Source organism: Lissotriton helveticus, chromosome 4_1 (genome assembly GCF_964261635.1).
Source record: "Lissotriton helveticus chromosome 4_1, aLisHel1.1, whole genome shotgun sequence".
NCBI lineage: Eukaryota > Metazoa > Chordata > Amphibia > Caudata > Salamandridae > Lissotriton > Lissotriton helveticus.
The window spans coordinates 584,909,384-584,931,317 of NC_136063.1; the positions used below are offsets into that span (position 1 = coordinate 584,909,384).

Below are 21,934 nucleotides of genomic sequence, written 5' to 3' on the forward strand. Positions count from 1 at the left end.
CAGACATCTCATTTCGTTGTTATGCTGTTTAGGAGGACCTTATGGACTGCGAAGCTGATATCAACAAATGGCTTTGGATATCTTTCGCCCCTTCATTCACGGATACTACCCTCAAAATAAAGCTTGCCTCGTAGCGCAGAAGACAACAGCCCGGAGTAAGTGGTCCATGTAAACCAAGAGGCCCATCTACCATCAAGGGTCAAGACAGAAGCTGCTGCAGTTTAATTCCTGTACTGAGAAGCCATAAGGATGCGAATGTAACAACTGTATATGTAAAAACAAGGAGGAATTAAATCAAAAGGCTGTCAAAGGAAATTCATCTGCTTTGGCATTGGATGTTGCATCACTTCCTTTTGACTGTAGAGTATGTGCCAGAACTACAGAACGCAATGGCAGATGCCTTCAGCATAAATCATACAGACTGTCACAAATGGTAGTTGAACGTGAGAGAGCTAGAGTTAGTATTTCAGAGGTGGGGCACACCTCCTAAATTTATTCGGGACACCAGAGAACTCCTGATCCTAAATTTACACATGCAGGTGGTGGTTTCCTGCGACCGATCAAGATGTTTTTTCGATTCCTGGATTAAGTATGTTTAGTTATTTTACCAACCCCTATATTCATTCATCCCCCTTTCAACCCTGATACTGCGGTTACTAGAATTGTGCGGAAGTTGAAAAAAGGAACCCTATACACAGATACCAGTTGTACCAGAATAGACTAGACAGTTTTGCTGCACAGAGCTATGGCGTCCATTGCTTCATATGACTCTCTGGTTGCTGTGCACAGAGGTCAGATTATTACATTTTCCATCACTGTCAAAAAATGTTTAAGGTGGCTAAAGCAGCTTCCACTATGAAAACGTACTCTTTAAAATGGAAGCCATTTAAATGTAAGCCTCGCCTCGCCTCGCCTCAAAATGTCTATCTTCTTTCGATTTGTCCATATGGAATACTGCCATACATTCTACATTTGGGGAAGCTTGGCATGATTGGGGTACATCTGGCTGCTATCTTCATATACCTCAGAATGTACTCCCTAAAATCATCCATATTCTTCAGTAGTGGTTAAGGAATTTGAGAGGTATTTTGTTTGCACATTCCCTACTTTAGCAAAGAACTCGCAGGTGTGGGAGCTCAAAATGGCCCCTGGTGGACTAATCAAATAACCTTCTGAACCTATACATACAGCATCTCTGCAGATGCTGTCATGGAAGACTGACTTCTTGTTAGCGATAATACCAATACGACACATCAGTGAAACACATTATTTTCCATAAGCAACCCCTCTAAAATCCTAAATACTTAATCTAAGTCCTATCATTATTCTATCTAAATGAAAATATTAATTGACCGTTGTTTCAACGGCTACAGAGAGATTTCTTCATTCTTTGGGCCTTAAACATTGTTTCAGGTTTTGCATGGATAAGACCATACTTTTGCAAGCATGATCAATTATTGTTTCAGATGAAAACTCTAGCAAAAGATGACCTGTGGCAAAACAAAGCATAGAGCACCGGATCACAGCATATATCTTCTCCCATGCCAAAGCTGGGCGTTCTGCCAGTCACAGAAAAGGGGCACATTCAAACAGCGGGCATGGATGCTATGTTCACCGTAGTGCCCTTACAGGACATAGATAAAGGAACAACTTGGTCTTCAGCCCACACTTACACTTAGCATTACTGTCTAGGTGACCACTTGTAAATCGTCCTAATTGAAACATGTAAGTATGTGAAATTTCCAGTGCTGGAGAAGAAATAGTTATTTGCCTGTAGCTGCAGCTCTCCAGCATTGGTACCTTTCATAGATTTACATGTGCCCATACTCCTCTCTGTTCGTGTGGCCATTGATAACTTCTTGATACAAGTTATGAAAATTCACAGTTCGTGCCTGTGAGGAGGTTTGGTACTCTGGCCCCCTCCATCTGATTGGCTAGACTTGGGTCATAAATGTAGGTAGATGGGCTACTTGTAGTCTATGGTAGTATTCAATTGATGTATTGGAATACTGCTATATTAACATTGGAATGCTGCCATGTTAACATTGGAATGCTGCCATGTTAACTGATTACAGAGGGTACCCAGCCTAACATCCAGGAATAATTTAAGCATGTGAATCTAGGAAAGATATCCATGCAGGTAAGCTGTAGTTTTAGTTAATTAACCTTTTCCTGTTATTCAACTCGCTGGTACTCCTTTTACCTATCCCAGAAATATTAAAGGCTGAGAGGACCTGCCGGGATTAGAACCTAAGACCATGAGGTCAAAAACAGATCCCTGAAGGGGATGCAATAGCCCACTGAGTCCTGCTTGTGAATGCCTATGAGAAGAAAGTAGGTGCTGACTGGCCCTGCTTTGCCCACCTTACCTGTTCTGGTTATCTGTCCAGTCCTGGTCCTTTCAGATCCTGCTCCCATGCTCTTGGGCTGAGGCCTCGCTGCCTATCACTATTGCCTTTGCTTTCTGCCACCTCTCCACTCTCGCATCTGCTCCCTTCTCTTCCAGATCAGACCCAGAACGATCTTAACCAGTTACTCCATGATGGCCAACAAGCAGCTAAAATGATGATATAATGTGGTATGGATATCACAGATTCTTTCAGGCGAGCCATGATTCTTTCAGGAGCACTTCTCCGTCGTGCCTGGCTACGCAACTCTGGTTTTTCGGAAGCTGTTCAGTCCACATCATTAGGCATGCCTTTCAGTAGTGTACTGTTTTTCTGACCATCTGCCTCTTATTTCTCCAGTATTCGGCTTGTAAGGGGAATGGTCTTGATTCCTTTCTTATGAGCCCTTCTAAGGCAGTGCCCATTGCTTTTTGGTTTTCTGTCTCCACCTATGGGTGACATCCAGTGAGGTGCTCCTGCCTTCTACAGGTCTTTTTTTATTACTAATTAAACTGTCAATGGCAGGTTTTGATTCCCATTAGGTAGGACATATATTACATTGTTGCCCTATTGTATTTCAACGTCTGTTGATGCAAGGTGTTCTCTTTTTCTGAAGATGGTCTTCTACCCAAGTTTTTAATCTATTTAGGGTATTTTGTGTATTGTGCGGATGCCCTGTTGCCTTGTTTCCTGTCCTACATCATCTGGGGCCTTTAGGCATTCCTACCTATGTTTCTGGCACTTTAGTACCCTTATATGTGATTTCAAATGATGTGTTTTTGGTAAGATAGCGCAAGGGCTTTCATGCATCTAGAATTTTAAGTGCCCTGAGGAAGTTCACATGTCGTGAAAGAAATGTGTTGGCTGTCTCGTTTTATATCAAGAAAGAAAATAAAGTAGATTTGAACATACGCAATTTGGAATGTGATCTTTTTTTTTTTTTTTTTTTTATAGACTGACTTATCGGTGCAGCACCATTTGTGATATGTAATTCAATTTGACCTTTGAGTCGCACCTTTGGAGCAGCAGGTACCTTGGATGGGTGCACTTATCAGTGATTAGATTGATTAGATTGTTTGGATCAAAAATTGTTCGGACAACTGAAGTATTTCTTCATATATCCTCATTACCAAATTTAAAGGCCAGTGGTCACTCGCTTCAAGCTTTTGCACATGGAAGTTATTACACAGCCTAAAGTCCCAGTATTGTATGAAAATATAGTCTCCTAGGCCTTTCTGGTTACCTTGGGGGTAAAGTTTGTTTTGCTAGTGAATCGGATATCACTTGCCAATTTAGACGGATAAATCCCACTGCAGTTAAGGTTGCTTGCATTTTCTTGTGAAATTTCAAATTTGTGTATAATGTATGGTATGTTAATTTAATTTATATTGCGCACATATCACCCTGGGAGGGGTTTCTTGGCGCAAGCAAAAATACAGACAGAGCGGAGACTATTGTTTTTAGAGGAGCGCAGTCTTTAGTATTTTGCTGAATTGGAGAGGTTCAGTTCACATTCGGATGTGTAGGAGTAATCTGTTACAATACAGCAGGGCTAGATCAGCGAAAGATCTGCCCCCTGTACGGGTCCTTTTGACCAGAGGCACTATAAGAAGCACTTTCTCAGTAGATCTAAGCAGTCTTGTTGGACATTAGGAAGTGAGCCTAGAAAATAACTAGCTCCGATCTTTCCCAATCAGAGTTGTAATGCAACATTTTCGAGAAATGAGCCTTTTACGGTCTGTTATCCAATGAAGCGAACACAATAAAGGGGTGGATGGCGTTCCAGATGGAAGGTTGAAAATGGGACTTGCCCTGGTGTTTTACACCACTTGAAGTTTGGATAGCAATATCTCATTTGCAGTAAGCCAGTAAGGCATTTCCATAATCTACAGCTAAACTAGGTCACAATCTCGCCGAGCCAGTTTAGGCACAAATTAAAATAACGTCAATATATTAGGAGCCAAGGGGGAAAGGAGGGGGAGGCCGCCCCCCACTCAGAGCATAATAAACAAAACGAGGCCTCACCCTCTAAACACTTATTCCCATTAATCGTGACGGAAACCAGGGTTTTCAATAGCCTTCTCAATTCCCTTATGTGTGTGCAGTCCAAATACTCATATAAGTCAAAGTGTCGCTTTTCACAAAAAACACAATGTCAACTACCATCCACCCTCCCCACCTTCCATCGGGTGAAAAACATGTGGGAGAGGAGAGAGAGTACCTCACGGTAGAACCGCCAACGGGGTTACTGGCTAACCATCACCAGTGTACTCACTTATCATCATTGCTAACTTCCTCTCTTTTAGTGAAAGAGAAAGTGAGAAAATGGAAAGAAAAGACCAGAACCAGTGCTTGTTCTCCTTCTTGAGAAACCACAGACCGTGGTGATCACTCGTGTAATAGTAAGACAAGACAGACAACACTTACTATTGTGTATATACATATACCAAAAGAACCCCACTGAGAAATAAGTGTAATTCTCACCATTAAAATTGCAGTGCTTGCTGGCCACTCAACATTTATTCTGGGCTGCAAGCTCTCCAAATTAAAAATGGTTCCTATTAAACCATGTCTAATACTTCATTGCCAACATGTTTCGTTGCTGTATTTTTGCTCAAATTCATCAGGGCTTACAGGGGTTCATCTTCTCATTCTTTCACTTTGTGTTTACATACAACACCTGTAATGGTAGATAATTACATATAACAAACTGGAGCCAGTTATAAAAACCATCCTATGCCTGCCTCCCAGGCATAGTGAATAGTAAAAAGCTATGGTGGCACTTAGATCATTTAGAGCATAATTACCTGGGGGATGCGAAGTTACAGCATACCCACAACCCTCCTCATTGGGTCAAACGTGTCAATCGATCACGCGTCCCTATGAAAACCATCCACAGTCTGGTCTTTTGTAATTGTACATAGAGACACTATTTAGTATATCATGCGGGGCGCGTCTTTCACACAGCCCAGAGAGGAAGAGGCAGGAGGTAACATTGAGAGATTGGAGGATCTGGTATCTCACAAAATGTAGTAATTGCAACACATCTCCTGTGATTTACAGACTGACCTGTAGTTGCGGACTTCACTATATCGGTTTGACATCAAGAAAGGTGAAGGTCCGAATACAGGAACATCTTAGCACTATAAAAGCTAAAAAACGCTCTACACGCTTGGTACAACACTTTAGCGATAAAGGACACAAACCAAGGAATCTCAAGTGGGTGGTCCTGGAAAGGGTTTTGGGAGAAACACATAATATTGAAAATATACTTGCCAGGAAAGAGGCCAGATGGATTTATCTAAAACAAGCAGATAGGGAAGGATTGAATGATTCCATTGAATGGAATAAAATCAGTAAATATTGAACCAGTCATACAATTCAGTTCAGTATGTGAAATAACCGCATCGCATCACCCCTTCACAGAGAACATGTGATAGGCGCTTAAGTTTGATAATCTCAATTGGCTGTGTAACACATTGGCATATTTATAACATTCATCCCGAATGTATGGAGAGTGTTACTCCCTATTTTATTTTTATTTTTAAACAATCTTTATTGGTTTTTATGCACAAATTACACAACTCTTGGGTCAATTATCCATATACATCAATCTTTCCCATATTCCTGTCCAGCCCTATAACCATGGATCAACTAATGAACTTATTGCTTCAGCTCAATAGTACACAAGCTATTCGTAGTCCATCATGTCATACATATCTATGCTGTAAACCATAACTTACTTATAACATTTCCCCAACCACTAACTTTTCCCCCCCCCTCCCTCCCACCAGTGTGTATTACTACTATCAATCAGCTAAGTTTAATGTATGATGTGGCTACCCTTTAAAGTGAACCATATTATTCTTCTGAGGTGACTGCTCCTTGTTCCTCTCCCTCCTCCTGTCTGTCCTCACGTTGTGGTCGGCTAAGGACTATTCTAGCGCCTCCCATACGTGCGCAGTTTCTAGTGCCTTTTCATTAATCAAACGTTGCGCTTGTTGATATCTAATCGCACTCTCGCTACCCGCCCATTTCAGGAATTCAGCTCTCCATCTTCTGTTATGAGGGCCATCCTTAGATTTCCAATGTCTCGTGATTTCCCTCTTAGCTAATATCAATCCCATGTCGATGAATTTGCTCGTCACTTTAGTCTTGGATGTGTGCGGGAACCAGTGCAGTACGCAGGCTGCGATGTCAAAATGTATCTGTCGTTCCGTGACCCCTTTTAACACGTCTCCTACTTCTTCCCAATATTCTTCCAGCTTAGGACACCCCCACAGCATATGTTCCAACTCTACTCCTTTGCTCGTGCACCATGGGCACGCTGCGTCTTCTGCCTCAAAATACTTCCTAATCTTGCCCGGGGTTAAGTATGCCCTATGGAGTATAAAGAAATGCACTAGCTGGAACCTTGCATTCCTCGTGTTTTTCCATGCGCTATTTATGATTTGTCCCCATGCTGTCTCCGATATAGGTTTCCTGATACCCTCTTCCCATTTTGATTTCAATGTGTCCAGTTGTACCAGCCCTTCGTTCAGCATTCTAGTATACAGGCACGTCACCGCCTTAAAGGTCCCGGCTGCCATTACCACGTATTGGCATGCCATTGTTATTTTGGGTTCTGTTAGCCCTTCCCTCCAGTGTTCCCGCAGCGCTGAGATCAGCGCAGCATGCACCAAGTATCCTCCTCTGGGCAGGTCGCATCTCTCCTGTAGTGCTTGATATGGTAGTAACTCCCCATCCTTGTATAAATCCCCAATCGCCTGAATCCCCGTCTGCTCCCAATCTAATAAAGGTGTCCAGTCTCCCCCATGAGGTAATGCTGTGATCATCCCCTGCGGGATCTCCGGCGCATAGGGATGCAGCACTCCCGCCCTACGCTGAGAGTGGTTCCAGCACAATCGTAGCGTCTTTTCATCCGTGGATAGGTCTCTGGGATCCAGATTTTGTTGCATAACAATAAAAGATATCACGTGCTTTCGGATCCCCCTGTCTCTCAGAATCTCTGGGCCCCTGAATTCTTTCGCTACTGCTTGTGTCAATACTTGTAATTGGGCCGCGAGGTAATAGAGCTCGAAATCTGGGACCGCTAACCCACCCTCCGCTTTGATCGTATCAATGTCGCTTGGGCCACTCTCCGTCTACCAGAGCCCCATAGAAATCCTACAATCAAAGACTTTAATGTTTTTAAAGATCGAGCACGGTATCCAAATTGGTAGCGTTCTGAAGTAGTATAATAATCTAGGTAGCACCACCATTTTCAATAACGCTATCTGACCCATCACGGACAGCGGGAGACTGGCCCAAAAAGTCATGCTACCCTTTAATGCCCTCATACATCTTCCTATGTTCCCTTCTAACATGTCCCGGGCTCCATGATATACGTGTACTCCCAGATATTTCAAGCAGGTTGGTTCCCAGCGCACATCCCTAGATATGGTAAGTGGCATTTCCCCAGCCCTCAGTGGGAACAAACAAGTCTTAGTCCAATTTACCCTTAATCCTGAAAGACCTCCAAACTCCAATAACAAATTCGCCGCTCCCTCTAGAGCTTCACCTGCGTCTGCTAAAAACATCAGCAGATCGTCTGCATACAATGATATGTACTGCTGGTTCCCCCTATATTCTAAGCCGCCATAGCTCGTTCCCAGTCTGGCTTTTGCTGGCAACGGTTCAATGGCTAGGGCAAACAATAATGGGGAAAGTGAACATCCCTGCCTCGTACCACGGGCCACTTGATACTGGGGTGATATCAACGCTCCCACCTTCACTCTGGCCACAGCAGAAGTGTATAGCACCCTTGTCTACAAACCCCTCTCCTACTCCAAAACGCTCTAGGGTCTTATATAAATACATCCATTCCAAACTATCTTTTTTCTATATCTACTGTTGGCACTATAGGCTGCATCTCTAGAGGTTGATCCTCTTCCAACAACCTCGGCAATCTCCGCACATTAGTTGCTGGGTTCCTTGTCGGAATGAACCCAGCTTGGTCTTCATGGATCAAGTCAGTCATCTGTTGCAACAAGCGAGTCGCCAGTTTCCTGCTCAAAATTTTGTAATCCGTGGTCAGCATTGATAACGGTCGATATGGCGCTGGGTCTTTCTCTTCTCACCCCGGTTTTAACAATGGTATTACTAGTGCCTCTCTCATTGACCCAGGGAGTCTACCTAGTTCTTTCGCCTCTTGGTAGACCTCTAGTAACCTTGGAGCCAATAAGTCCACATACTGCCAGTAAAACTCCAGCGGCAGTCCATCTACTCCCAGTGTCTTGCCACGGTCAATATGTTTGATGGCACTTCTAACTTCCTCCAGCGTTAATTCGCGACCCAAGCATTTCGCTTATTTGTCTTCTAATTGCGGGAGGTGCAACCCATCTAAGAAGGAATCCATGTCAGATTCAGCTGCTTCCAATGAGCTACTATACAATTACTCATAATACAAGAACCGGTCCAGAATCTCACGTTGAGTAAATAATACCGTACCATCTCTGTCCTCTAGTGCTAATATTGACGAACCCCAACACTGGGTTGGCCAACCAGGCTAGTAGTGTCCCTGCCTTGTCTCTCTCTGCGTTTGCCTTCGTAATATAGGTTTTATAATCAAAACAACGCAACTTTTCTATTTCTACCGCCACTGCTTCCTAGGCTTCAGCCACCTCTGCTTGTTTTTCAGGATGCCCTAGCCTCTCAAGCTCAGCAGTCCTTAATCTACTTTCAGCTCTGTCCACATCTTGTAATAGGACCTTCCTTACTCCCATATGTTTGCTGGTACAAAACCCTCTAATTACCACCTTGAAAGCATCCCACTCCATTGCTCTAGTGGATGCCGTGCTGGCATTTTCATTAAAATAATGCATTATCCCCTCGCCTACTTCATTCTGAAATACTGGGTCACTCAATGTTTCGGGGCGTAAACGCCAGGTGGGAATAGCAGACTGTCACCATCCAATGCACCCTGAACATCAGGGGGTTGTGATCAGGCAGTGTCCTGGCAAGATATTCAGAGTGCACTATTGAAGGTGCCAATCGTGCAGAGCATAGTACCGCATCCAATCTGACATGTAGATCATGCATCTCTGAGAAATAAGGATAATCCCGGTCCTGTGGGTAATGCTTGCGCCATATATCCACCAGATCCCATCTATTTTGCCACTCCCGCCTATGCCCAGCTAATCTAAGTACCGGGGAATCCACCAAAGGAGGGTGCGACCTGTCCAGCGATACATCTACAATGGAGTTAAAGTCCCCATCCAACACCGCCAAGCCTGTAAAATAATGTGCTAGTTTGCCAGATAAATCCTCAAAGAAGCGCGCTTGCTCAACATTTGGTGCATATATGCTACATAGTGCTATGTCCCTACCCTGTAGTCCACCCTCCACCGCCACAAATCTACCATCTGGGTCAATAGTCTGTTTTGTCACCTGAAAAGGAACCCCGGCTCTTATCCAGATTAGTGCCCCCACCCCCCGATTCCCCTCCCCCCCCGCTTTCCCGCGAACGCAGAGTATGCCGTACTAAATAGCTGTCCTCTCTACCTCCGTTGCAGAGCCAGGCCCACTGCCTTGGTGAGGTAGGTTTCCTGAAGCAGTGCTATATGTATCCCTCTCCTGAGTAAATATGCATGGATTTTGTGGCGCCTCATCATTGTGTGGAGTCCCCTCACATTCCAGGTGATACAACGTAAATCCGGTAACGCCCCCATCACTATATATTAGTGCCCTCATTGTAAGTCGCGCTTCTGTAAACACACTGGTAACCTCCCTAGCCCAACTGTTTCCCCAACTTCCCCTTGATCCCACCCTCCCAAGAACAGGACCTAGAACAAAATTGCTAGCCCCCATCCAAACCATTTCAACAGTCAACATTCATCTAATTTCTTCAGCAGGTACTGACGGCATGCCTTATGGGCAATGAGGGGTGCTCGGTGCCAACGGGTTACTGCGTATTCTTTGGATTTACTCCTGCACCGAAACCCAGAGTAACTCACCATACTTCCCCCCCCCTCCCCTGCCCATCCACTCCAGGACCAGTGGGCTCCTGTCAAGTATTCAGGTTTATCATTCCAGTAAGCGGAGCTGTGGAAAACCCCCCTCTCCAAATAGGTAACACCATTCCTTTTACAACAGTGTTCCTCAAGTTTATCATCATCCGCAGCGTCTTCGGGACATCTGTTCGAAGCTCAGATCCTTATTCATCCAACATCCCTTCTGCTGTCCTCAGTGTGATCGAAGGCAACGTTATACTGTCCACCTCTGAAGCTTCGGCTTCCGTACTATCTTTGTCTTTTTCGGATTCTTAGTTTTCCTGGAAGTGTATCATCTTTTCTCCTGATAAGGCAGATACCGCCTCCAGCGCCTCCCCCCCTCTCCAGCTCAGTTTGTGAAGTCGATGGCTTTCGCAGGCCTCGTCTCCTGTGCCGCAGCCGGTGCGATTTGCGTGTTGGTAAGTCTTCCGAATGTCCTTGGGCTCGTCGGTTCTCACCGTCCTTTCTAGCCCTGTATGATTCTAGCCACGACCACGCTTCCTCCGGAGTTTTCATGGAAGCATGTCTTGCCATCCAGGATGATTCTTAATTTAGCTGGAAATAGCAAGGAGTACTGGATGCCCTCCACTCTCAGTTCTTTTTAACTGATGGAAAAGATGAGCGGCGCCGCTGGGTCTCAAAGGTGTAGTCTGGGAACATATTGACCGTGCTATTCCCCACATAAAAGGGCCCATCAGTGCGTGTCTTTTGAAGGAGCATTCTCTATCTCGGAAGTGCAGCAGGCGCGCCAACACCGGTCGAGGGGGCCGCCCCTGTTGCGGTGGTTTCCCCGGTACCCTGTGTGCCCTCTCCAGCGTGTAGAATGAGGACAGTCCTTCCGGTGCCACCACTGATTTCAGCCAATTCTCCAGATAGTGTACCATGTCCTGCCCTTCTGCTTTTTCCGGCAGACCCACTACTCGGATGTTGTTCTGCTGGTTTCTACCTTCAGCATCTTCTGCTCGCTTTTCCAGTGTTGTCAGGCGGTACAGAGCATTCGTCATTGTTGCTTGTAGTGCCGTCTGTACAGGTTCTGCATCCTTGAGTACTCCTTCCACTTGTCTCTCTGTCCGCCAACTTAGAGTGGTCCGCTCTGAGGAGGCCTAAGCCCGTAGCGACCTGTGCAATATCCTGCTGTAGAGCAGCACAGGAGTCCGCAAATGCCGCCAGAATTTTATCAAATTGCTGCTGCAGTCCAGAATCTTTAGGTGCCTCCTGCACACTCTGTTCACCCTGGTTCTGGGGTTCAATGTCCGAGAGTTGTGCTCCGTCCTTTTCCCCCCTAGGTTTTCCCATGTAGATGATCTCCAGCGTTATCACTTTTCACCCTCAAGGTCCCAGTTGGTCACTCCCGTCCAGCTTCAGCCAGGCCCTGCTTGCTGTCCCCCTTATGCCAGGGATCCAATTACTCCGCCTCTTCACTCCGCAGCCATCTAATCAGTTTAGCGCAGGGGCACAGGGTATCACCTCTCCGTATCCCTATCCTCACAGGTACCTCAATCCAATGGGCAGTGGATCCCCCCCTCTCCGTCCTACCTGTGGTAGTGTGGCGCAGCGTCTGCACCCAGTGACCACCTCCGGTTTATCTCGTCTTGTGCTATTGCAGATGTCCAGGGGGGTTACAACTGCCGCCCACTGTTCTGGCCCGGTCCCTTCCTCATTACCAGCGCGATCTAGGGCAGCGACTGGCCATTTCGGCTGGTTAACCTGTCCCATTCACAAGGGGAGCGCTGTTTATGCTGTGGGTACTACCCAGCTCATTGTGCTCAGGCCTGCTGCAGTACTTCAAGAGAGCCCCCCTAGTGCCGCTCCGCTCCCCATTGCCACGTTGTCACACTGCCCAGACTTCTTCTCCATGGATCGCGGTATTTCTTGGCCTCGATGTGGCCTTGTTAAGCTCTAGCCCTAGGACAACATATCTGGTATATCCCAGCCGCCTGCAAACACCCTCCCCCCCCCTAGTCCCAGCTCGCAGGCCGCAGCGCCTCCGTGATCCCGCCTCCGCGGCCCCAGAGCACGCCACACCCCACTCACCAGTACAGGGCTAGGTGTCGCCGCACTGTTCTTCAACCGGCTGCCACTGCTCTGTCTCTATGCCGAGGCTCGGCTTTGGGCAGCAGCAGCTCCTCCGCTCCTTCAGTCACAGTCGCCGCCCTTCTCCGCCGTCGATCTTCGGTACTGGTGGCCTCCCTAGTCCCGGTCGGCCCTTCCCGCACTCCACGTTAACTCCGCACTGGGGTCACACACAGGGGAGTCCCCCGCTGCTCCCGATCTCCCGGGAAGCCAGGCAATCGCTCCTCCAGCCAGCAAGCGCCATCGCTGCCCACCGCGATCTTCTGTCCTTTGTTGTTCGTCCTCGCCGACATTTTGTGGATGTTATCTCCGGCAGTCCCGGGCCGATGAACTGCCCGCAGCTTTGTTAATTGAGTGCCATGCAGCACCCGAACCGTATCCGCGCCACACCCTTCCTTTCTCACGACTTATTGTGCTGGCAGGGGGTCTGGGATGGAGCTGAAACAGGATTAATGTGGGTTTCGGTAGCGGAGCTCAGCGCTCACACCGCTGTCCGCATCTGCTTCCAAGCCACGCCTCGAGAGTGTTACTCTCTACACATGAAAAGCGTGGACGGGTCGTGTATGAGAGGGGATATGTCACTGGCTCCCCTTTAACAAATATCCAATGCTCGGTATGATTGTGTTGCCCCTACGAATTGGACTTGAATAAATGATTTAGCTGCCACTTGTATGTGAGATGGAGGCAGAGGAAACAGTCTAATATTGAAATATGCTACCCGAAAGGTGTCCTTTTCAAAGGAGTGAGGTTATGGCAAGCTGGATAGCTTTGAAGTTTTGTACAATGATAACTTTATTTAGGTGCTGACCCCGTACTAAGATGGCCGAAAGGGCGAAGTGATGAGCCTGTGTTATGTATAACAGAAGGTTCCCCCTTGTTAAACAAAAGCGCATGAGTGGCTGGTTAGAGTGGCAGTAGTATTTGAAAGAATAATTTGGGGCGTGTGATTTGGTGGCTTCTGTCCCCCATTTTTTATAAATAAAAAAAAGAATTCGTCCGTGACACATACAAGATTATTTTTTGCACCTCGTTCGAACACAATTTTATTAAGGATTGTGTGGTAAAACATTCAGGCGCGGTATACATGCAGCATTTATAATTCTAACTTTGTTGGGGCAGTTGTTAAGAGCTATTTTCTGCTACACTCTAATATGACTTAGTTCACACAAAGTTGTGTTCATTTTACAAAAACAGACCTAAGATCACTATCAACCTCATGTCTAGCCATATACAATTTGAAAAAACAATTTGTGCATATATACAGTGAAAAAGAACAACAATTAACGTTTTTACAGATCAAATTTTGACCGTGAGTGCATATTCATAACATGGACAAATTAGTCATACAAAATGTGAGTGAAATGAAGCTATTCACAATACAAAAATCACAAACAAAGGGAGAAAGGAAGGAAAATTCTTTTCATTTTTTGAACAAAATCAACTCCCAAAAACCTGAACCAGGTTAAATCATTTTTGTTCAGGAAAATTGCCCAATTTGGCATCAATAGCGTTGACCTGAATGTCAAGAACAAATGCCGACGCGTTTCGAATCCTGTTTGGTGACTCACAGGACTCTCATCAGGGCGGTACAATTCTAGTCCATGGGAACTGTTTAAAAAAAGGGAAAGGACGATTTGTTTAACCAAAGGGGTCCTCTAGCCATTTGTAACAATATTACATGTGTATAGTTGTAGCATACCTTGTGTTGTTTATGCCCAAAGTAGCTCCTACATTGATGAAGTAACGTCTATGCCGTGGGGTTTGGACTGCAACAGAGTAGGGAATGCGTCAGAACCAGGGGGAAAGGGTTTTAAAAATTTTTTTTAAATAAACAAAATGCGTGGCTTAAAGAAAAATACCTTCAATGATTCTGACCCATCGGCCAGTGTGCCGGTGTCTGGAAAACACTCAGATAGTTGGCTCGTTTACATTTCTGCAAGAAGAGATTTTACAACCAGTTTTAGAAACCTGCTCGCTCGATCGTGCAGCAAAGATGAGCGGCGGGGAATTAGACTTACTTCTGGGTGACTCCGCGGGGCGGGGAATTCTTAGTCGGTGTTGGTTGATGTCCTGTATTTCTTATTTTTTATTTTTCAAATCTGGGGGTAAGGAAGGAAATATCAATACACTGTCTTATGCTTATTGCGCATTGGTGAGTCACAATGTTATCAGGTCTCGATCTTACCGTGAATACGTGTGGAGCACCGCGCTTGTAAAGCTCACTGCAAAACGGCACACTCAGGTTGTAGGTGTCCGCAGCAGTGCCGGTTCTCGTATTAACATAACATGTGATGCGCCCTTAGCCAATCAGAGGCTCAGGTGATTTGTGGCGCATTATGGGATTTGGAGTTTGGATAGGAATAAAGGAGGAATAAAAGGGGGATCATGCCCTATTATTTCACTGAGGCTATTTGCATTAACATAACATGTGATGCGCCCGTAGCCAAACAGAGGCTCAGGTGGTTTGTGGCGCATTAGGGGATTTGGAGTTCAGGCAGGAACGAAGGGATCATGCCCTATTAATTTCACTGAGACTGTTCAGGCCCTTATTAACACTGTCAAATTTAAGAATAAGGTATGCTTCCTTGCGCAGTAACATGGTCTCAACCTCAGGATAGCGTTTGGGATCAATCCAAGCCAATGTGGTCCATTTAAAGTCATTTTCAGTATGGTTATTACTGACAAAATGTTCCACCATGGGAGCGGACAAAACCTTTTTCTTTATGCGCGAACGGTGTTGAGTGATTCGCGCATTAATGGGCTGGTTTGTTTTTCCGATATAGACTCTGTTGCACGGACAGACCACCGCATAGACGATATTTCGAGTCTTACAATTTGTAAATGATTCATGTTTCCACTTAATGCCATTATTGATAAAAGTGTCACCTTCGAGTGTTGTGGAACATGACACACAATTGCCACATTTGTGGTGCCCGCATACAGGTTTCAACTTCCACTGGGCTACACGGTCACTTTTAGGTAGTGGGATGTAACTATCTGCTTTGATAAGTTGTTGCCCAATGCTTCTGCTCTTACGCATGGCAAAAATGGGTTTAGAAAGGGGGTACTCAAGTGATTCCAATAGATGCCAATTCTTTCGAATTATATTCTTAAATTGGTTTGTGTGTTGGCCAAATGTTGTCACACAGACCAGTTGGTCTAGATCTCTCTTTTCTTTTTTCTGAAGTAGTGTTTCACGTGGGGTAAATTTTGCCCTGTTTTTTGAATGTTTTAACAGCTTTTTAGGGTACCCTCTTTCAGCCATCTCACTGCAAAATCTGGTTGCATGAGAATCAAAGTCACACAAGTTTGTGCAGTTGCGTCTAATCCTTAGTAGCTGACCATAAGGTAAATTATCCTTTAGGCATTGTGGATGCGAGCTAGTGTAATGTAAAATTGTGTTTCTATCGGTTTCCTTCTTGTGTAAAGAGGTTGTCAACTTTGATTCGCTGGTGCCTACAGTGACGTCAAGGAAGCTCATTTCTTTCGGGCTTGAGTTCATCGTGAATTTGATGTCAGGGTGCCTTGAGTTTAACCATACATGGAACTGATCTAGTTCCGTCTGGCTCCCCTGCCACAGGAGCCAGACGTCATCGATATATCTCAGCCACTGAATAATATGGCCTGAGAGAGGATTGCCATTATAAACGAATCTTTCCTCGTACTGTCCCATGTAGAGCACTGCCAGCTCCGGCGCATAGGGACAACCCATGGCTGTCCCTTTGATTTGAATGAAAAAATCGTTCTCAAATTTGAAATAGTTGCTCCGAAGAGTAACTTCAACCAATGATAAAATGAACATGGTCGGCACCCGATGGGGCCTGGCTCGTTGTTCTAAGTACAGTTCGATGACCTCAAGAGCCTCATCCTGCGGTATTTGCGTGTAGAGCGAGGCGACATCCAATGTCACCATCAATTCAATCTGTTCATTGAATGTATGCCCCTCAATTTGTGAGATGAAGTCTGTCGTGTCCCTAAGATGCGATTTCACTTGTGCTATGCAAGGTTTTAAAAAGAAATCGATATATTTCGATACTGGTTCAAGTACCGAATCGCATCCAGAGACTATGGGTCTCCCAGGTGGTGCCTTTTCATTTTTGTGAATCTTTGGTAAGAAGTAGAGGATTGGCGTTCTCGGCGATTTTTTTATAAAATCTCTTCTTGCAGAAATGTAAACGAGCCAACTATCTGAGTGTTTTCCAGACACCGGCACACTGGCCGATGGGTCAGAATCATTGAAGGTATTTTTCTTTAAGCCACACATTTCGTTTATTTAAAACATTTTTAAAAAACCCTTTCCCCCTGGTTCTGACGCATTCCCTACTCTGTTGCAGTCCAAACCCCACGGCATAGACGTTACTTCATCAATGTAGGAGCTACTTTGGGCATAAACAACACAAGGTATGCTACAACTATACACATGTAATATTGTTACAAATGGCTAGAGGACCCCTTTGGTTAAACAAATCGTCCTTTCCCTTTTTAGGGCTCGGACTCCTCCCCAGTGAAACTGGGAGGAGTTTCGAGAACTAATGTTAAAGGAGAAAAAAAAAGTATCTCCTAGGGCCTTGGTGAGAGGAATTCCACACATTCCTTAGCGTTTTCTGTCATCTGGTCAGTGATTCGTCTTCCTTGTGTTTTCGTTTTAATAGGCTTGAAATGATAGGGTAAATGTAGTTTTGTTCCGCCATTTTGGGCATATTTCGTTCGTGCTCGCGCAAAGAAGTACATAAATTATAATTAGGAGCTGTCAGGGTGCCTCCGTTAGTGAATCCAGATGGCCGGGCGCGTTCACAATTCTGCAGCGCTCAGCGCGCAGCTTCCTTGTTTTGTTAGGCACGGTGAGATTAAGTGATTTGTCCAGAATCACGGATGTTGAGCGTCGTTACAGAGCGCTAAAAAGAATGTGTTGCAATAAAGTTAAACGTACTTATATATTTTTAATACAATACATTTTTTACAGGTACGCAACAATGCACTGCAAGGTTCACGCCTCATAAAGATGTTTATGTGTATTTCGAATAAAGCGCCTTTTGTTTTTTTCACCATTTCTTCGGCTTCCCCCGCTCGAAGCGCACTCGGGAATGTGAAAAAGTGTTCCTGAGACTCTGGCACTCGAGCGGGCTCCAAGCCGGAATCACACAGTGTCAAATATTACATCATTTTTTATTGCTCAGTCCTGCGGCACGTGAGCTGTGTGCGCGAGAAACCTCATTCCAGCCCACGGACACACGAAAAGTAGTTGTAAGAGCTGCGGCCATCATTAGCGGACACTTGGACCCTTTCTCTAAGAACAGAAAGTAGCCGTGAGAGGAGCGCCGGCAATTACTTCAGAGGAAGAGTTTGGAGCCGTATACACCAATGTGTTATGATTGATATTACCCCGTCTGTAAATACCTGGTGGCTGCTTCACTTTCATTTTTGGGAAGTTTCTGTTTTTCAAATCTTTGAAATAAAATGTAAATGTATACTCCTCAAAAGGGAATATCGGAGCAAAAGACAGAAAAACTTCGGCTGCCGCAGTAGTTTGTAAGAAGTGAATAAAAGTGGTAAAAGTTTTGCTCGGGACGGCCGCGCTCGCCTCCTCCCTCCTAATAAATACGGCGCTTCCTCGTGGGGCTGCCCTTAATAAAGAGAGCCTTTTCTGACATAATCCGCATTCCCTTCTGGGCTGACAATCACCTCCGCTCTGCCGATGATGCGCGCACATGACTGTTCAGCCTTCTTTTTTTTCTTCTCGCCTGGAGTAGCGGACATGTGCCAGCAAGGGCTAGATGTTTGCAGTTTTTTTCTCCTCTTCGCTATTTACTGTATTCTCGTGTGAGGTGAATGGGCAGCGCGAGGAGGCGGAGGGGGCTGCGTCCTCCTTATCTGAGTTATGTCTGTCCAGAAAGAAATGGTTAAGTGCGCCCTCCCACCAGCAAGCATACCACGAACATAAGACTTCAAAGAGATTCCTAGACTGCCTGTGAAGTGTAATCACCCCAGGCCCACAAATCACCCTTCCATGGGCACCACAGAGTGAAGCTGACATTCACCTGCACCCATGGGTGCTGCTGGAACTAGGAGGCTGGAGGGTTTATAGGCTCAGATGAGGCTTGCAAACATTTACACTCTTAACACCTCAACCAAGCCCTTTCTTCTGGCCTAAACTCACTCCCTGCGGACCCCGCCCCATCTTCTGCACATGTGGGTCACTGTCCCTGCGCATTTCACACTAGAACCAGGTGAGTAAAGTAGTGAGTGCAGAGTAGTGAGTGCAGAGTAGTGAGTGCAGAGTAGTGAGTGCTGAGTAGTGATTAGAGAAGTGAGTAGTGAGTAGAGTAGTGAGTAGAGTAGTGAGTAGTGAGTAGAGTAGTGAGTAGAGTAGTGAGTAGAGTAGTGAGTAGAGTAGTGAGTAGAGTAGTGAGTAAAAAGTAGAGTAGTGAGTAGTGAGTAGAGTAGTGAGTGGAGAGTAGTGAGTGGAGAGTAGTGAGTGGAGAGTAGTGAGTGGAGAGTAGTGAGTGGAGAGTAGTGAGTGCTGAGTAGTGAGTGCTGAGTAGTGAGTGCTGAGTAGTGAGTGCTGAGTAGTGAGTGCTGAGTAGTGAGTGCTGAGTAGTGAGTGCTGAGTAGTGAGTGCTGAGTAGTGAGTGCTGAGTAGTGAGTGCTGAGTAGTGAGTGCTGAGTAGTGAGTGCTGAGTAGTGAGTGTAGAGAGTAGAGTAGTGAGTGTAGAGAGTAGAGTAGTGAGTGTAGAGAGTAGAGTAGTGAGTGTAGAGTAGTGAGTAGAGTAGTGAGTAGAGTAGTGAGTAGAGTAGTGAGTAGAGTAGTGAGTAGAGTAGTGAGTAGAGTAGTGAGTAGAGTAGTGAGTAGAGTAGTGAGTAGAGTAGTGAGTAGAGTAGTGAGTAGAGTAGTGAGTAGAGTAGTGAGTGGAGAGTAGTGAGTAGTGAGTGGAGAGTAGTGAGTAGAGAGTGGAGAGTAGTGAGTAGAGAGTGGAGAGTAGAGTAGAGAGTGGAGAGTAGTGAGTGGAGAGTAGAGTAGTGAGTGGAGAGTAGAGTAGTGAGTAGAGAGTAGAGTAGTGAGTGGAGAGTAGTGAGTGGAGAGTAGTGAGTGGAGAGTAGTGAGTGGAGAGTAGTGAGTGGAGAGTAGTGAGTGGAGAGTAGTGAGTGGAGAGTAGTGAGTAGAGTAGTGAGTAGAGTAGTGAGTAGAGTAGTGAGTAGAGTAGTGAGTGGAGAGTAGTGAGTAGTGAGTGGAGAGTAGTGAGTGGAGAGTAGTGAGTGGAGAGTAGAGTAGTGAGTGGAGAGTAGAGTAGTGAGTGGAGAGTAGAGTAGTGAGTAGAGAGTAGAGTAGTGAGTGGAGAGTAGTGAGTGGAGAGTAGTGAGTGGAGAGTAGTGAGTGGAGAGTAGTGAGTGGAGAGTAGTGAGTGGAGAGTAGTGAGTGGAGAGTAGTGAGTAGAGTAGTGAGTAGAGTAGTGAGTAGAGTAGTGAGTAGAGTAGTGAGTAGAGTAGTGAGTAGAGTAGTGAGTAGAGTAGTGAGTAGAGTAGTGAGTAGAAAGAGTAGTGAGTAGAGTAGTGAGTAGAGAGTAGTGAGTGGAGAGTAGTGAGTAGAGTAGTGAGTGGAGAGTAGTGAGTAGTGAGTGGAGAGTAGAGTAGAGAGTGGAGAGTAGAGTAGAGAGTAGAGTAGTGAGTGGAGAGTAGAGTAGTGAGTGGAGAGTAGAGTAGTGAGTGGAGAGTAGAGTAGTGAGTGGAGAGTAGAGTAGTGAGTGGAGAGTAGAGTAGTGAGTAGAGAGTAGAGTAGTGAGTGGAGAGTAGTGAGTGGAGAGTAGTGAGTGGAGAGTAGTGAGTGGAGAGTAGTGAGTAGAGTAGTGAGTAGAGTAGTGAGTAGAGTAGTGAGTAGAGTAGTGAGTAGAGTAGTGAGTAGAGTAGTGAGTAGAGTAGTGAGTAGAGTAGTGAGTAGAGAGTAGTGAGTGGAGAGTAGTGAGTGGAGAGTAGTGAGTGGAGAGTAGTGAGTAGTGAGTAGAGTAGTGAGTGGAGAGTAGTGAGTAGAGTAGTGAGTGGAGAGTAGTGAGTAGAGTAGTGAGTGGAGAGTAGTGAGTAGTGAGTGGAGAGTAGTGAGTAGAGAGTGGAGAGTAGAGTAGTGAGTGGAGAGTAGAGTAGTGAGTGGAGAGTAGAGTAGTGAGTGGAGAGTAGAGTAGTGAGTAGAGAGTAGAGTAGTGAGTGGAGAGTAGTGAGTGGAGAGTAGTGAGTGGAGAGTAGTGAGTGGAGAGTAGTGAGTGGAGAGTAGTGAGTGGAGAGTAGTGAGTAGAGTAGTGAGTAGAGTAGTGAGTAGAGTAGTGAGTAGAGTAGTGAGTAGAGTAGTGAGTAGAGTAGTGAGTAGAGTAGTGAGTAGAGTAGTGAGTAGAAAGAGTAGTGAGTAGAGTAGTGAGTAGAGAGTAGTGAGTGGAGAGTAGTGAGTAGAGTAGTGAGTGGAGAGTAGTGAGTAGTGAGTGGAGAGTAGTGAGTAGAGTAGTGAGTGGAGAGTAGTGAGTAGTGAGTGGAGAGTAGTGAGTGGAGAGTAGTGAGTGGAGAGTAGTGAGTGGAGAGTAGTGAGTAGAGTAGTGAGTAGAGTAGTGAGTAGAGTAGTGAGTAGAGTAGTGAGTAGAGTAGTGAGTAGAGTAGTGAGTAGAGTAGTGAGTAGAAAGAGTAGTGAGTAGAGTAGTGAGTAGAGAGTAGTGAGTGGAGAGTAGTGAGTAGAGTAGTGAGTGGAGAGTAGTGAGTAGTGAGTGGAGAGTAGAGTAGAGAGTGGAGAGTAGAGTAGAGAGTAGAGTAGTGAGTGGAGAGTAGAGTAGTGAGTGGAGAGTAGAGTAGTGAGTGGAGAGTAGAGTAGTGAGTGGAGAGTAGAGTAGTGAGTGGAGAGTAGAGTAGTGAGTAGAGAGTAGAGTAGTGAGTGGAGAGTAGTGAGTGGAGAGTAGTGAGTGGAGAGTAGTGAGTGGAGAGTAGTGAGTAGAGTAGTGAGTAGAGTAGTGAGTAGAGTAGTGAGTAGAGTAGTGAGTAGAGTAGTGAGTAGAGTAGTGAGTAGAGTAGTGAGTAGAGTAGTGAGTAGAGAGTAGTGAGTGGAGAGTAGTGAGTGGAGAGTAGTGAGTGGAGAGTAGTGAGTAGTGAGTAGAGTAGTGAGTGGAGAGTAGTGAGTAGAGTAGTGAGTGGAGAGTAGTGAGTAGAGTAGTGAGTGGAGAGTAGTGAGTAGTGAGTGGAGAGTAGTGAGTAGAGAGTGGAGAGTAGTGAGTGGAGAGTAGAGTAGTGAGTGGAGAGTAGAGTAGTGAGTGGAGAGTAGAGTAGTGAGTAGAGAGTAGAGTAGTGAGTGGAGAGTAGTGAGTGGAGAGTAGTGAGTGGAGAGTAGTGAGTGGAGAGTAGTGAGTGGAGAGTAGTGAGTGGAGAGTAGTGAGTAGAGTAGTGAGTAGAGTAGTGAGTAGAGTAGTGAGTAGAGTAGTG

The 21,934-nt window shown here is 45.5% G+C and overlaps 1 protein-coding gene across 2 annotated transcripts in view; it reads left to right on the forward strand.

Moving 5' to 3' along the window:
* The window catches only part of VCPIP1 (valosin containing protein interacting protein 1), a 108,358-nt gene that overhangs the window by 70,589 nt on the left and 15,835 nt on the right, over positions 1-21,934 (forward strand). The window contains exon 3 of one of the 2 annotated variants that reach the window (XM_078687212.1): positions 33-3,303. The exons of the other annotated variant lie outside the window; for it this stretch is intronic. Within the exon in view, the coding sequence (XP_078543338.1) occupies positions 33-58 (26 nt within the window). The 3' untranslated portion in view covers positions 59-3,303. Of the gene's footprint in view, positions 1-32; positions 3,304-21,934 lie in introns of those variants that run through there. 2 annotated transcript variants of the gene reach the window in all.